Here is a 17,195-nt window from a genome sequence, read left to right on the forward strand (position 1 = left end):
TCCAGAGTAAATTTTAGCAAGCTCCAAGCTGTCATTTACTACAAACAGCTTCCATTCCCACCATCTGAATTGGGAAGGCTGGACCCTGGATGCCAGGAAGTCCAGGGCTCTGGGGACAACTGACAGAGGACACAAGCCCCCGGCAGGTGAGACGCGAGACCCCCAGGAGGCTCTAGATCACAGAAGAGAGGAGAACGGAGGAGGCAGTGTTGCACGAAACTGCATGTTGTTTCAGAAATTAATATGTTTTATGGAAAAGCAACACCCAAAAATGTAGAAACTAGAGTAGAGTGAGAAGAAAACCCTTGAAATGATGAGAATAAGATTACATAAATCAGATGTGTGTGTGTGTGTGTGAGTAGATACACAGAATTTGGTAGAAGTAAGAACAAATGCAAAATGATCTGTGTTATTTCAAAAGGGGAAAACTTGGGAAAGTTGTAGCTAGAACTATCCCTTAAAGTTAGAGATTTAAAGGCTATTTTAGGATTGACTTAGTATAATGTTTTAGTGACACAGGAAAGTAATTGATCATATTTAAGTAAAATCAGATTAGAACAATCAATTATGCTTTCAATGCCCGTTTCCTATCTGTAAGCTTGGCACGTACTGCTGCTAAATCTACCTGAACAGAATAAACACGATCGATTGAAGCTCCATTTTGGCAAACATGTTGTGTATATGTCTGCCTCAATATCTCTACCATTTTCCAGTGTTTAAGTAAAAATAACTTGTTTCCATAACTTGTAGCATTTATTCTGGCAGTGATACAGAACTCTTTAAAACAAACACTTGAGTGACAAACAAAGCAGAGGTCAAGAGCATGCAGTTGATGCAGTTTTGTTCAGTCCCTATCCTACTGACACAGAGACCACATCTTGAATTCTTAGTGTTAGGGTCCAGGCGCAATCCTGTTGGGTCTTTTACTTTTGCCTTAGAAAAAACTATGTCCCTGGACACAGATTACCCAAGCCACCGCAGTGTTCCCACTCAGCTGGGGTTGGATACACTCTTGGGAGAATGTCTGATTGGGCAACCATCCATCTCCATCGCCCAACAGAAATCCAGAGTCAACACGCTATTGATGGAGGATCTTCCATGTCTTCGCCCAAAGGAAAGGATGCAGGTTCACCCAGGATGAAACAAACAGCCAAAAGCAGATCCTGACAGCCAACTCAAGCTGTCAACTTGGCTGTGCCAGATCAATCTTATTGTTATTTTCAAAATACTGTTTTGAGTATCAGTTACATGCTAGGCACAGGGCTTCATGTGTCCTACATATTGCCTCAAAAGTAGATACTAACTTCCTAAGTTTAGTTTGGAAAGTGGAAACTGAGTGTCTGGGAGGCTAAGTTCCTTATTCACATGTGATAAGAGGCAGAAGGGATTCAAGACTGATCAATTCCAAAGTCTTTTCCTATTCAATACCAAAATAGTCACATTTTCAGATTTTAAAAGAAAAATGTGCTCTTGATCAGAAAATGATCTCAAATATTGACACAAGGGCTGAGAAATTCCTCTGATAAACAGTTTAAAATAAAAACTGAAAGTCAACTTATTTACTAGTGTGAAAAGTTAGCTGAGTACCTTTTAAATAAATTGAGCTTAGTGTACATGAAAATCGTCACTTTCTAGAATTACTACTCTATAACAGCTTTCCAGAGAGGTATCTCTGTAATTCAGTATCAGTTTAGGCTACAGTATTGTGCTAAGCACACAATTTCAATTATGTTGAGACACTTTAATGGGAATCTTTGGCAAACACATTTACAAATCTTTATAATGTAAATGGCAGCTGAAGGAGAAATCTTCTAAATCACACTGATGCTTAACTAGATTTGGTTCAGTTACATTTCATTGATTTTTATAGAGAATACCCATGACATGCTTCAAAGTTTTCATTTGGCAAACCACAAATAATCAAAGCACAGATCAGAGGACACCACGTGACATAAAGCCACCCACAATGGGCCACAGGGGGTAACACAAATGGAAACCCAGAGAAATTCCGACAAATACTGAACATAGACCATGCAAGGATGCAACAAACATTCCGTGGAAAGACATTTATTGGTTTTAAAGTCTTGCTTTTCAGAATCATTGTTTTTCTCATTAGGACAGTGCCTCTAGGTGGTTAGACTCATGCATTCACTCTCTTCCAATAGTCAACATTTCTTTCCTATTTATTTTATGTCACATGCAATTTTCCTCCTCTCCTTTTGAGGATCACAGACTAGGACAACTTTGGAAAGAGTACACCTCAAAGTCTCAGTGTGAATTGTGGTGACAGTCTGAAAGTTTACAGTAGCCCACGGTATATAGATCAGCATCCTACCATGGTCATAATGGCGACAACGTTCATGAAATAAAATCACACAAGCAGAGGAGGCAAGCAGGAATGAGACCATGCACATCAGGTTACAGCAGTTCTATTTTGGCTCAATTAGTGTCATCACCAGTGCTTGCTCAAGATCTAGAGATGCAAAGTGATTGTGTGTCTACAAAGTAGGACAGCCACCTAATTTACCTCCAGGAGAAGAAATGGGAAGCATCCTTCTTATTTTAACTCTGCAGGAGAAGCAGGGGTGAATCTGCAGTGAGAAGCAGTGCAGGAATTTATTCCCTCACTACATGCTGCCTTACTGACCCAAGAGGATGACCTTGGAGCCCAACCTTCCCAGTTCACTCTGCTATTTGTCTAGCCCTGCTCTGACCTTAAAAACAAAATCTTGCTTCCCCTTGGATCTACATTCTATTCAAATGTCTTGATCATGTCTCTGCCCAGCACACTTTTTGCTCCTGTGCTTCCTCTGGAACCAAGCTAACATTGCTTATTGCCTTCTTGGATGTCAACAGTGTTTATTTGGCTTTTCCAGTTCGTTGGCCACATCTTGAGACTCAGATGGCCCTGTGGTTGAATGATACTCAATGCTTAGTAAACTGGAGGCTGCAAAAATCAGAAAGATAAGGTAGAACATAGCATAAAGCTAAGGAATGGAGCTGTATATTATTTTAATGTCTTTGGAGAAAAAAAAATGGATTATGACCACATGGGCTGAGTTCCAAGCTCCTTGCTACAACTTTCCAAAGCAGTTTGGAGTGGAAACTCTGTCCTTTGCACCGACTTGCTTTTGGCAATAATGTTTCCCAGCCAGCTTGGAAGACAGACCTGTGGCTCTACTGACCCAACGGTGGGCTGAAAAGTGTGTGCTTGGATGTGGACCACATGAATTGCTGAACGGTCCATGGGAAGCATCATGGAGGATCAGAAAGCACCAAGAAGACAGGGACTTTGGCTTCGCCCCTCCAGTTTACTTTGGAAAAGCCACTCAACCTCTCTGGGCTTGTTTTCTCCAGTACAGAGTGTATAAAGTTAGACTAAGTGGCCTCTCAGATTCAATGGTTTTACCCTCACTCTAGTTGGGAAGCAAGTTCTGCCTTTTTAGGAAGCAAATTCCATTAAAATTTTGCATGCTGTTAGAAGGGTTCAGACAAAACTCTGAAACATAATTCTTAGGTAAGGGGCCAGCCCCACACACCACGTTAGGTTGTGAGGTTGGACTGTTTCTTGCCTCCTGAAATCAGATCTATAGACAGAGTTCCTGCAGGTAAGAAGGGGCAAGGAGCTGCCCAAGTCTCCCTTCCAGGGCCGGTGTGGTTGAAGACCATGTCCTCTACAAGGGCGTCCTCAGCCCCTCCCCATTTCCACACCTGTCCTTCTCCCTTCGTGCCCAGCCACAGCTCAAACCTGACTTACGCTGTGAAATATTCTCTGCTTATCAGTCAGAAAACCTCTGGGCTTGTACAGAAGACTGCACCTTCTGCAATGCGATTAAGCATTTAGTTATCTTTCATCTCGTTGCTTGTTCTTGTGCGTTATTCTTGTCTTATGAGTTCCTCCAGGGAAGGAGAGTGTCTTCAACTTCCACATTCCCTATATCTGAGTGAGTGGAGAGACGGTCGATAAGTTTGGTTGATTAAGTAGGGGGTTGCGGACAGAAAGCCAGTATACGATTACAAGGTCATTGTCTTTGAACCGTTGTAATTGTTCAATCTGAGCCTTTATCCAAGTGTGTTCTAACTAAAGCCTGCTGTAATATAATTTCCCAGTACTATAAAAACAACATGTGCAGTTCCTATGACAATCTTTGATTTCCCAAGCACTTTCCCTCATTGTTTTGGTCAATTCTCACGCTGACCTTGTAGGAGTTTACAGCCAGAGAACTGAGGCTCAGGGAGGTGGTGTGAGCTGCCAGAGTCACACAGACACCATAGGCGTCTGTCTTTCTATCCTGGGTCTTTTTCACTAGTCTACAGAGTTTCCTCTCAAAAGATGAGTTTGAATTTTGATAAATAAAGTAAACTTGGGAGCTGGAAAATTTAGGCATAAACTCTGTTTTTTCTGAGTAATGGGTTATAGAGATTGTGAGTGTTCTAGGTACTGTGTGAGTGTGTGTGTGTGTGTGTGGTGTGTGTGTGTGTGTGTGTGTGTGTGTGTGTAGGTGTGTACAGAACTGGAGTAATCACCTTGCTGCTCAGCTGGAACTTCCTAGAGCAGAAGCAATTGTCCACCTTCCGGAAAGCTAGCCAATAAAACACGTGCAGGTCTTACCCACAGTGGAGGGGACACCCAACAACAAGGGCAGCCAGGCCAGGAAAACCATTGGATGGGAAGGAGATTTGTGCTGATGGGAAGGAAGCACGTCTTCATATTTTTTTCTTCCTTTGGTTCCATGGCCTCTGGCTGGATCTGAGTTCATGCAGACAGGTGGGGTGTGGAGCTGGAGGGACATGGACATCGGTGCCCTTGTCTGATTACTCCCCTGCTGTCTGTCTGAAGAGGGATGGATTGCTCGGCCCCTGTGGGAACAGGACCCCAGCCAGCAGGCTCACTGGGTCCAGAGCGAGCCTCCCTCCCACCCCAGGCTCTGGAGGCAGGCGCCCATTTCAGAGGAGGGACGAGACTTGGTGGCAGGCAGGACCCACACGTGGTGGGGCACGGTGGCATGTCCACAGCCGGGCTCGGCTGTTTGACAATACCCCGTGTTTGCCTACAATGCCTCCAGCCACCAGGAAGAGAGTTCTTGCTTCCAACTAAAAGTTTAAGCAATAGTCAGGTTATAAATTATTCCCCACTGCTTTTAAAATGACAAATTATTACCAATTTAAATGAAAATGGTATTTCTTTCACTAAAGAATAGATTTCTTCTATAACTTCTAGTTTCTAACAAACCTAATGGAAATGCCACGTGAAAGAAATCAAATTCAAGGTGTACGGAGAGGTCGAAATGGAGCCAAATGTCTCCCTGCTGCTGTCGGCCGTCACTGAGTGCACCCTCAGATTGTAACATCTCCTGGCTGCACCTCGAGTAGGGCAGCCAAACATCTGTGGACAGGCTCTCCGACCAGCTCCAGTACACAGCACTGAAGTGACCCATCTTGGACATATAACTCCAAATATATATGTATGGCTCCCAAAAGAAAGTCACTTTTAATTTTCCATTAGACAAGGAAAATATCTGGAAAAAAATAAACTTGGGTGCTTTCCCTAGCAAGCTGTTTCTCTCCTAGCTCTTTAATACCCACAGTGTCATTCCATTACGACGAAGAGCACAAGGGTCCAAGACCATCCACTACACGTCAGGTTTCCAGGATGGAGAATTCTGCTGCGGAGGATCAGAGGAGTAAACACTGTAAGTTCATTGTCATCAAATTTCATGACTATTATTACTCGGAGGGAACATGAGCAGGAAGTCACGCATTCTCAATACACTGCCATTTCGGCTGGACAGAGCTGCCTGTGTACTTGGGGCAGATAAGAAAGTGGTAAAAAAGAAAAATAAAAGCAGCAATAAAGGGTAGATTTGGTGAATGGCCAATTGTGCTGGGAGTGGCCGAGCCCCATCCTTTGAGGCAAGGTCACTCAGATCTCTGACAACCTGGGAATAGGTCCCCAAGTACCCAAAACTGCCTGAAGAATTTTATATAATCAGCAAAGAAGAATTTTCTTCCTTCATAGTGGTAAAATAAAATGGGCAACATTTGGGTTTGGCTAAATCATCCCTTAATGATTCCAGTTAATTTCTAATTGTCCCCCTGGTCACTTCTGGGAACAATTTTAATCCACTGGCTTTTTGCAAAGACCAGGAGTTCCTAAAACTCGTTTCCTGTACCTTGCTGCAGAATGCTGCCGCAGTATTGGTAGTATTTGAGATACTAAATTTTTAAAATGGATTAAATATTTTAAAGGGAAGGATAGTCCACAATGACTGGATTCTTGAGGCAGTGTCTCAGGTATGCATGATTTTATTTCAAACATGTCCAATAAGATTTTCCACGTGGAATGAACATTTTACCTCTTTCCGCATATTATTATAAACAGTATTTCCTCATCTCACGGAGTTTCTTAGAAAGTTCTAAGTAACGTAACAGAAGAGAGAAATGAAACCGTGGGGAGATTAAATAACAGGAAGTTTATATCATGGCGAGGGGGCTCACGCATCCCAGCCTCAGGGGACACACTAGTGACTACTAGGTGAAGAAATAAACCCGGTCATGCAAATCGTCGTACGATCACTTGGTACCCTTTGGCAGCTCAGGCCTTCCCTGTCACTAGCACATAGAATAAAATGAGTCAGATGACTTCAGTGAATGGGAAATTGTCTTTGCTTTTGGTGGTGGGTTGACCAGTGGAGAGAAGACCGGAACACGATGCACTGTCGTAGGAGCATTTCAGAATATTGGAAGAGACTGTCCGCACCTGACCTCCGACGCTCTGAGCCCCAGGGAGCGTGCACTCGGCATCTGCACCGTCGTGGGCCCCGTTGTGGCCACAGCACCCCCTGCCTTTCATCTTAGGGCACTGGTTTCTCTGTGGACAGCCGCGCACCCAACATCAGCATGGAGAGCACACTGTAACCAAGTGGGCAGTTGTTGTTTTAAATCACTAGAACCTGGCAATATTCAATTTTTCTTTTCATGAGCCAAAAGTCATAGCACAAATGAGGTCTACATGTCATCACATGGGGCCACAGAAAGACACATGTCTTCAAGTTATGTTGACCTGCCAGGGAGAGAAACAGAGATACAAAGCACAGCAAACATGTACTGGCGATGCAGGGCGTTCTTATTAAATATGAACGGCGCCATTTACATGTAAATGGGTCGAGCAGCAGGCGTTGAGTTTCCTGCCTGCTCTTTGGAGCTGCTGTCATGGAAAGAAGCTAAGGGCGATGTGACTGGGGTTGGCGGAGGGGCAGGCGGGCTGGGAAATGTCACCATCTCAGCGTTTGTTCTAAAGTGACTTAGAGATGATCATTCATTTATAATCGAAACTTAATCCCGAACAGCGTTGGCTCCCTTGTGCTCTCTGTAAACACATCTGTTCATAAATAACTTAAACGTCTCCTTGGCATTCAGGATTCAGTTCCGGCTGGAGTAAAAAAGGATGGAGGATGCTCAGCGTTGAGAAGGAGATGTTGGGTATCTGTGTGTGTGGAGAGGCGGCTTTAGCGTCTAACACGCGTTGCAACCATCAGCCGTCAGAGACGGGAGGGGTGACCCAACCGTATTTTTCATGAGTCTTCACCAAACTCTTAAAGGTAGCTTCAGCTTCCTTGCGACTGAAGGACTTTTTTGATTTGCCGGCTTTTCTACAGATCCGCCCCTGTGTGAGAGGAAAAGAAAAACCAGGTTAGAACCCCAGCAGTAATCCTGTTCCCTGCCCTCTTTGTTAAAAACACACAAAGCTGTGGGAATTTCCGATGTCTGAGTCGATGTGATGTATTGGCCTGGACAGACATGGAATGCTACAGCTTTGGTACAAAACAGATGGAGCAGTCCAGTGGCCGGCAAACCTTTAGGGGAGGGGAGAGGAGAGGCACTCGGGGTGCTGTCTTCACAAACCCACAGATTGCCCCTCTGAACTCACTCATCCATCAGGCTGAAGAGCAACCTCTGCTCCAGTTCCCGAGATGGCGCTGGGAGGGCGAGCTTTATCAAAACAGCATAGACGGAGAACCAAGTGTGTTGTCCCTAAGGCAAAATATTGTTCTAACTTCCCTTCCCTCCCACTAGAGAATGCCTTTCATTATAACTTTCAGCTCCTCTTTGATAACAGTAGAGATATATATTTATACAGAGTTGTGCATATTTATATATTCACACACACATTTTAAAACTCTGACTTTTAAAATTCAAGTTCAGGAGCAATTAGCAAATTTCTTGTAAGTCATTCACTTGGGAGCCATTTCATGAGAAGACAGTGGAGCCATTTTCATGGAGGACGAAGGCTGGCCGTGAGTCCCGAGTGAGGGGGTAAAGGTGAGGGGCCAGTGCTTCCTTACACAATCCCGGGAGACTGGTGGGGGCCAGGGGAGAGTCCACTCCCCCTTGTAGTGACCAGAGTGTTCTGGTCTGAAGGATGGAGAATTTGGTCTGCAGTGGACAAGAGGGTCTGATTCATTTTAGGGTGGGCACAGAAGGCTCTAGACCACGAGAGAGAAGGAACCAGAAGACACTACTGATGTAACTGTGTCTCAGGCCACACCATCCTTCCAGAGAGCCTGGGAAATGAGATTTGTCTGGCATCAGAGGGAATAAGCAGACTGAAGACGACGAGGAGTTGGGCGGTGCCGGGCCCTCAGTCAGAGAGAGCTGTTGCGGCTCTCCCCATTCCAGCCGCAGTCATTCTTCATTACGCCTCCTGATGGCGGATCAGCTCAAACCTTCTCAGCCTCTCAGTACACTTCCTTGCACCTGCTTCCCTCAGCCTCTCCTGGAAGATCTGCTTGCCTTCCTGAGTGTCTCATGCATGCGTTTTGCAGAAACATCCCTGAAAGACCTGGCTGAGTTTCATCCACTAGCAGGCACATGCATACCATTCTCAACAATCTCCTACTGTTTACGGACTTTTACTAACAATTCTTTCTGAACGGGCCCACTGCATTCCCAGTATGTAATATTTCTGTTATAGTACACCTGCAGGCACGTGTCGTCTGTGTTGTGCGGTGACCTGAATCAGAAACAGGCCTCACCACCAGTGGCCTCGCTGGGCCACACTGCATACCTGTGCCCTTAGACAGGCACTGAGGGCCTCAGGTCTATGTGGTCATAGGCATGCAAGGTCCACCCAATCTTAGCTGTCTCTGATAACCCACTGATAATTCCTGGGGGAAGACAGCTGTACCGGCCTCTTACTTCTCAGGGAAAATGGTGCCTAGTCACTAGAAACTGGGAATGGAAGACCACTTTGTGTATTTAAATTCAGAGCATATGGTTCCTTTTCAATGACTCAGACCAATGCCCAGTTGAAGAGTCAGAACTCCAGGTTACTGTTGTGCTCTGACCCTCTGGACATCTCTCTGGCTGAACTTGTCCATCTGCCAATCAAGGGCAGTACCACTTCTTCTAATTTGCTGCGTGGTTCACATCAGATGAGCTGCTAAAAGGGCGAAGGGAGACTAGAAGAGAAGAAGACAGGAAACCGCCATTTACTGACTTCTAGAAACTTCCCTGTGTTTATCCAAGATATGATTCCTAGTTTTAATTTTATAACTTCCTGCTTTGCTTCGGTGGTGTAGTTATCCTTGATAAAAAATGACCACCAAAAGCTCATACATTTATAATCATTATCATCATGGGCTGAGATCAAAGTGCAAAGTTGCTTCATTAAACATATGCAAATACATCTTTGCAGGGATGTCAGCATCAATTTCTACATCAAGTAGGAGCAAATATCAAGGGCTATATTTTTTTGCACAAAACACAAATTCTAACCATCTCTATCATTCTTTTCTATAATACTAAAAATTTATGGTACGATTCCAGAATTCTGAGCTAAAAGCAGCCAGACAAATACAGGCTCACGATAATCTTGGAATAGTCTGTCCATTTTGGCATGAACATATACTTTGCCTATTCTTTGTGAAAGTCCCAATTGTTATAAAAAACAACAGACAAAACCCCATGAACAGACCATGTTTTGTTGCCTTTTCTTCCTGGGAAGAATTATGAACACAAAGCCTGAGCACTTGGTCAATTCAGCACCAGGAGACAGAGCCTGCTGTAAGCCCATCCGAGGTCTCATGCCTTCACTGCACTCAACTGGCCATTAAGAACTCTCCTCTCGTCTCCTGATCTTACACCCAATTTTACAGTTAACAAACATCTTTTCATAAACTGCCCGTCCTCCCCTGATTGGCTCTATAAATATCACCCAGTGAAACACTGGGCTTGAAAACCATCACTTACATTTTCTGGCTCTGCCAGGGTGGCTGGGCTGTTTTTGCTGAAATGCCCTCGAGGTGCCACTGCCCCAAGAAGGGAAGGATGGCTCCATCCATCCAGGGCCCCTGACTGTCTATGGCCATTCTGATGCTGAGCCGGCTCCCATTAGTCCTTCCAGGGCACAGTCTCCTGGAGTCTGGACATCAAGGAAACCTTCAGCCTAGCTCCTCTGACTCTGTATTTCCTCTATAAACTGGGAACGATACCTGCTTCACAGCATCATTATGAACATGGAAGAAGATATTGAATTTGGAAACACTTTGAGAATTTTAAAGTGTAAACAATTAATTAAGAACTGTTTTTCTTATTCTTATAGCATTCATATTTCTCCCTTGTCTGTTTCCACTTAACTAATAATCCAAGAGTTTCTTCTGGAGATCTTCTTTTGAGTAACTCATTTCTCCTAGAATACCTCTACTTGTATTTAATGCTAAAAGACCTGGATGTGACAATTTACTCAACTCACTGTGATAGCTCTGTGTTATCACCAAGAGTTTAGGTAAGTAACCAGTCTCTCTCTGGAGCCACAGATTGTAAACGTAGAGTTAGTTATGAGGAACTGGAGGATTTTGCCCTAACAACCTTAAGACTCTCACCATGACATTGATGTAGAAAGTGCTAATGAGATCGCCATCTGTCAAAGAAACCCATTAGTTGGTGGTTTGGTTTGACCTTTTTCTTTTCTTATGCCTTTTGGGGGCCAATACATTGAGTCAACATGAAGACATTTCCACACAGCTAATAAGAAACCCCAAACTCAAGTCCTCAGTTCAGTTGCCTGATCTCGCCTGGTTTTCATTACCCCAATGTGCACATTGAATTTCAGCCTGGCTTTGCAACTTCTGCATCGCTCATTCATTCATTTATTCAGTATGTTGGGCACTGGGTTTAAAAAGACACTGTGATCCCGGCCCCTGCCCACAGGGGCTTAGAGTCCACCGTGGGGAGATAACGGGGGTGCTGTAGCTGCTGAGACGGAAGGCGCGTATCAGGGTTTCTCAGCCTCAGCACTATTGACATCCTGGGCCAGATAATTCTTTGCTGTGTGATGGGTGGGGGAGGGCTGTCCTGTGCACTGTGGGATGTCTAGCAGCATCTCCGGCCTCCACCCACCAGATGCCAGCAGCACCACCCCCCCGAGTTATGACAACCAAATTGTCTCTGGGCATTGTCAAATGTCCCCTCAGACATAAAATCACCCCCAAATGAGAACCGCTGGTGTAGAGAATAAAGATGGCCTAGAGCAAGGAGTCAGTTCACTCTCTGCTTGTTTAGCAAACAATGCTACGTGTCTTCCCCGAGTTAGGAACTGTGCTGGCTCCTCAGACTGCAGGACTTTCTAAGGTGGATTCTGGTCCTCACAGAACTGACAGCTCAGAGGGGAGGATGGAGGCTACCATGGGGGAGAGGAAAAGAAAGAGCGAGGGAGGGGGTAGTGACCAGAATGATTTCTTCATCTAACGACACTTGAGCTGAGCCATGAAATATGGGGGGTAGGTGTTTACCAGCCCATGGTGGTGAGGATAACGGGTCCCAAAGCAGAGGCTGAAATATCCGGCTGTATTTAGAGAACAGTGGGCAGACACTTGGTGAAGTTGGAGCATGGAGCATGCGTGTGTCCGTGTGTGTGCTGGGGTGGGGGTGCAGAATTCAACAGACCTGGCTTCAAATCCCTGCTCCAACACTTCCTGGCTGTGTGACCTTGAGTGAATTACTTAACCTCTCTGAGTCTCAATTTCTTCATCTATAAAATAAGTATAATAATAGTATTATATGACACTGGATTTTTATAAGGATTTAATATGTTAAAACAGACAGGATGCTTGGCACCATGCCAGGCACAGGGTGAACACAATAAATAGGGCTTTTTAGTTTTTAAACTATTACAGAGGATCTTATCCTTTGGCAAAATTAGTTTCATTCTGTCCTCTTGAAAAAAAAGCACAAAATTTTCTGTCATTCCTGTGAATATTATGACTTGGTTTATCAGTCACAAAAATGTCTTCAGGCAAATCCAATATTTTGCATTTATGTGGCTAATTTCTCAGCCTTTTCAATAATGTCTATTTTAACAGGTTGACACAAATACATTCATTCTATATTTCTCACTCGATTAGATTGTTCTTCTTACTCCTTTTTTTTCTTTGCAAACATACTTCCATGGGATTTTTATGTTTCATTTGCCTATGAATTACAGGCTTTTGCTCGTTTAAAAGTAGTTAGAATTTCCAGACTCCTCATGTAAAGTTTTGCTGTTTCTTAACTCATTTCCTGGGCTGAATTACAGAGCTGCTACTTGTTTTCAAAGTCTTTGAAAGTGTAATTGTTAGTCTAAAACACTCAAAACCCTAACCCCTGCAATGCGGGTTTCAAATGTTTTAGATTTTCTCCGTAATACTGCTATTTGGAAGAGAAACTTAGAGGGAACGAGGCTCTGGGCTTGAAGAAGACAGACTTTGAAAGAAAATGTCTTTGAAAGAACGTCTTCTCAGAAAGACAGCAGTAATTCACCTTTCTTTTAAGGTCTAATGTTCAAAGCAGATCAACTTACAAGTTCTAGAGGAAATAAGACTCTACAACAGATGAGACTGCTTCAAAGAAACACGTTCCCCAATGAAAAACTGACGCTGAAGTCACAGACCAGCCAGGGAGGGACTTCAGCTGGATCTGGTCCAAGGAAGCATCAAACAGTAGAACAGCGGAAATGCACTGATTTAATTCTGCAGCCAGTACCACGGGCCTGAGAATGTGAGTGTGTGTCAGTGTGTGTGCATGCCTGTGTGCGCATGTGTGCATAAGTGCATGTTTGTGCGTGCATGTATGTGCGTGTTTGCATGCGCACACGTGTGCGCGCGTGTGTGGATGTGTGCGGCAGTGGTGGTGATGTTCAAACTGCAGGGAGAGACGGTGAAGTAATTTCCTGGAGCAAAGTGACCGCTGATGGAATCCAACAGGAACCTCGAGGGAAGCCTCAGGCCGTAGGAACCGGTTGGGAGGATGGTCAGTGTACAGTGGGAGACCCGCAGCCTGTCAAGGACTCCACCCCGCACCAGCCAAGGCAGGGGTGGGGGAGCGCCGAGGGGCTGGAGAGCAGAGAAGGGAAGGGGCAAGACGACGTGGTGGGAACATGCTGTCGGAGCAAACAAGCCCCAAGAAGCTCGTGTCGGGTGTTGTCAGAGTAAACGGCCACGAGATTGCCAGTTCCCCACCTGGCCTCTGCGGCAACAAAGAGCACGGTAACTGACCAAGTTCAACTCGTGTGGGCCAGTGGTCAGCGGAGGTGCAGCCATGTTCACACACACGATCTCGTTAAACCTTCACAGACAACGCTCCACTCGAGGTGGCTTTGGTCATCAAGGCTTGTCAGGAGAGTGGGCTTCCACTAATTGGCTTAGTCCCCACCAAACACAGCTGCCTCCCCCAGACCGCTGGGTGATGACCAGAGGCACCAAGAGGGGTGCGAGACCAAGGAGATATGGCATCCTGGGTGCGCCGGAGACGCAGAATCTGCCAGGGAAAGGCTTGTCCTAGCAGGGGTTGGAGGAAAACATGCTGGGCTTGGCTGGCTTGCCTCCAGGCGACCAGGATTTCCCAACCGGCAGAAGCTCAGGCCTCCCTGCTCCCTGCCCCTCTCCTCCAGCTGGGCATTCAGGTCCTTGTGTCCTCCGTGGGTTTAATCGGAAGCTCACGCCCAGGATGGCTTTGTTTGCTTCCATTACCTCAACATCCCTTAACAGACTCATTCACCCGCCATCCCCGCCTCCTGTGCCCCAGCTATTTGTAATTTAGTTCCTACGTCTTGTGGCTAGAAAAAAGTGTCAGGCAGATTCTGGAAATAATCAACTCAAATACTGAGATGGCTCAGAAACAATAAGCTAAATCTATCTTTCTTTTTTCTTTTTTTTTGGTGAGGAATATTGTCCCTGAGCTAACATCTGTTGCCAATCTTCCTCTTTTTGCTTGAGAAAGAGTGGCCCTGAGCTAACATCTGTGCCCATCTTCCTCTATTTTGTATGTGGGACGCCGCCACAGTATGGCTTGATGAGTGGTGTATAGGTCTGCACCCAGGATCCGAACTCGCAAACCCCAGGCTGCTGAAGGGGAGTGTGCCAGCTTAACCACTATGCCACCAGGCCGGCCCCATAAGTTTATCTTTCTTGAAGTTACACCATGAAGACATACCGTTTGTCTTATAAGTCTGAGATGGGTGCTAGTTCATGCCCAGGTCAAACACATAAAGGGTATTAGAAGAGCAAGTTTGAAGGAAGACGAGAACATTCCATGAGAACAAAAGACCCTGGGGACAGTGCACGAGTGGTGAGGGTCACGAGGGGCCACACTGCCATGTGACTGACTGAAACACCCCCATGGGTGGTTGTAGGTGGAGAAGACCACTCTCCTCCAGTTAGGGACCTGAGATGAAGCATACGAACATGAGTACATATAGATGGAATTTCTGCTGGAGACAAACACTGCCGCACCATTGACGTTTCTCTTTCATGGAATGTCCTCAGTCCATGTCCTCCTGTGTCTACAGGAGGTGGACAGAGCACCAGCAGGGGATGCGGTATCCTCAGAAAGACGGCTGGGTGGACCCTGGCAACACTGAGAAGGAACCTGTGACTCTCTCCCCATCGGAACACAATCTGTCACTCTACACATACCCTGGAGCATCACATCTGTGGTCTTCCCATTCTTAAAGATGAGCTTGGGTCTACCAAAGACGTTAATATGGAAGGGATTGTACACAACAGGTTAAACACATACTTGTTTCCACAGATACTGACAAGATTGTATGATGCTATAGACAAGGTTCAACCTATCACCCAATGATACAGAGAGGGTGGTGGCAGGCGTGGATGGGCACAGCAATGGGCGATCCAGTGCTCCCTCCCAGGAGTGGGGTAGACAAGTATGGAAACATCTGATATTTCTGCAGGAGCAAGTGTTCTCCAGATCAGAGAACCTCAATCTGGGCACTCTGGACATTTGGGCTGGATCATTCTTGGTGGTGGGGCTGTCCCGTGCATTGTAGGTTGTTAAGCAGCACCCCTGGCCTCCACCCACTAAATGCCAGTAGTAGCCCCATGCCAGTTGTGACAACCACAAATGTCTCCACCTACTGCCAATGTCCTCTGGGGGGCACAATCGCCCCTGTTGGGTGGTGCTGCTCTAGATCATGCAGGGAGCGTGCTGTGGGAGTGCAGATGGAGCTCCAAACCCAGCCTGGGGGCCAGACAGGCAGGGAAGACCTCCTGGAGGAGGTGGTTCAGGAGCTGGAGTTAAAAGACAAGTGGAATGAATGATTCAGGACACAGGAAGGGAGGCCAGCAGAAGCATAGGGAATATGTGTCTGTGCTCACCGGAGGAGACAGAGGGAGGAGGCAGTGATGGGAGGTGTATTAGTCCCTGGGGCTGCTGGAACAGAGTGCCATAGTGGGTGGCTTAAAACAACAGAAATTTATCTTCTGAAAGTTCTGGAGGCCAGAGACCAAAACCAAGGTGTGAGCAGGGCTGTGTCAAGAGGCTCAAGGGGAGAACATGTTCCACACCTCCCCAGGAGCTTCTGGAGTTTCGCTGGTAATTGTCAGCATCCCTTGGCTTGTAGATGCATCACCCTGATCTCTGCCTTCATGTTCACGTGGCCTTCTCCCTGTGTGGCTCTCATCTGTCCAAATTTCCCTCTTCTTACTGAGACACCGGTCATTGCATCAGGGCCCAGCCTAATCCAGGATGACCTCATCTTAACTTTGCATCTGCAAAGACCATATGTCCAAACAAGGACACATTCACAAGAGGGAGGAGGGTTAGGAATTCAATATATCTTCTAGGGGGGACACAACTTCCCCACAACCTCAGGAGGTGAGGTTGACAGAAGGGTCTTCAGCCCCCTCCTGCAGCACCTGGACCTCTCCTGGGGGTGGCAGAGCACCAGGTCAGGTTTTCTTCTAGAATGGGTCGCTTGGGAGGTGTTATGGCCAGTCAGGTATGGGGTGTTGACCAGTTAGGTTATTGTCCTCGTCGAGAGAAGACGGGGGAAGGCCCGGCCTGGGGCACAGGCAACAGGAGTGGAGAGAAAGGGGCTGAGTCCGCTGGAGGTGATGCCAATGCTGGCAGGGCTTGGGAGGGATCTGTCATTGCAGGTCAGGAGGCCTCGGCCACTCCGGGTTTCTGGCCCTGGAGGAAACCAGAACTTTAAAAACTCTTCTTGGCCTCATTTTTTAGCAATCTCTGCGTGCACGTACACACACACACACACACACACATTTGGTTCTTTAGAAAAGTACCACCTAGCTGTGAACAAGTCCTAAGGGAGTAACCTGTATTCCCCACAGATTTATTAAGTGCCTGCCGCCCAACAGGCCTCGTGTAGGACATTCCAGGCGAGACCAGGTGAGCAAGACGTGCAGGGCTTAACTCAGGAGCTTGGCGGCAGTGGTTGAATGAATGAATGAGTGAATGAATGAGTGCAATCGGCCAGATTCCAGCTCCCTCCCCTGGCAGGACCACTGACCAACTTTCCTATGGCATTGACACTCATCAGGGCAAAGTACAAGAATAATGCCCTGGGTGCACAGCCTTCACTCAAGAAGGAATGTTTCCTCAGTGGAACATTCTAGAATATTCCATTGAGAAATCTTATGTAACCACAGACTTTCTGTTACAGAATCTAAAATGTTTCCCCAATTATCAGGTAATAAACATACTCAGACATTTTCTCTTAAATTTGTGAAATGCTCAGGAAGACAAAGCCAGCATCAGTTTTGTATGAACTTGATAAGATTCAAGAGGAATTAAAGTGAAATCACTTCATGTAATATTACCATAAAAATCCTCAAGACACCGGCAGCACCAAATGCACAGTTCATGGATATTTTTGATGCTTGCAAGACACAAGAGTCCCTCCT

At 45.9% G+C, this 17,195-nt stretch overlaps 1 protein-coding gene across 1 annotated transcript in view; it reads right to left on the reverse strand.

Moving 5' to 3' along the window:
• Nucleotides 1–6,290: 6,290 nt before the first annotated feature.
• The window catches only part of UBE2QL1 (ubiquitin conjugating enzyme E2 Q family like 1), a 44,164-nt gene continuing 33,259 nt past the window's right edge, over nucleotides 6,291–17,195 (reverse strand). Inside the window, exon 2 of the mRNA XM_058564376.1 lies at nucleotides 6,291–7,666. Within this exon, the coding sequence (XP_058420359.1) occupies nucleotides 7,535–7,666 (132 nt within the window). The 3' untranslated portion in view covers nucleotides 6,291–7,534. The remainder of the gene's footprint in view (nucleotides 7,667–17,195) is intronic.

The sequence above is a fragment of the Diceros bicornis genome, chromosome 20 (genome assembly GCF_020826845.1).
Source record: "Diceros bicornis minor isolate mBicDic1 chromosome 20, mDicBic1.mat.cur, whole genome shotgun sequence".
NCBI classification, from domain to species: domain Eukaryota; kingdom Metazoa; phylum Chordata; class Mammalia; order Perissodactyla; family Rhinocerotidae; genus Diceros; species Diceros bicornis.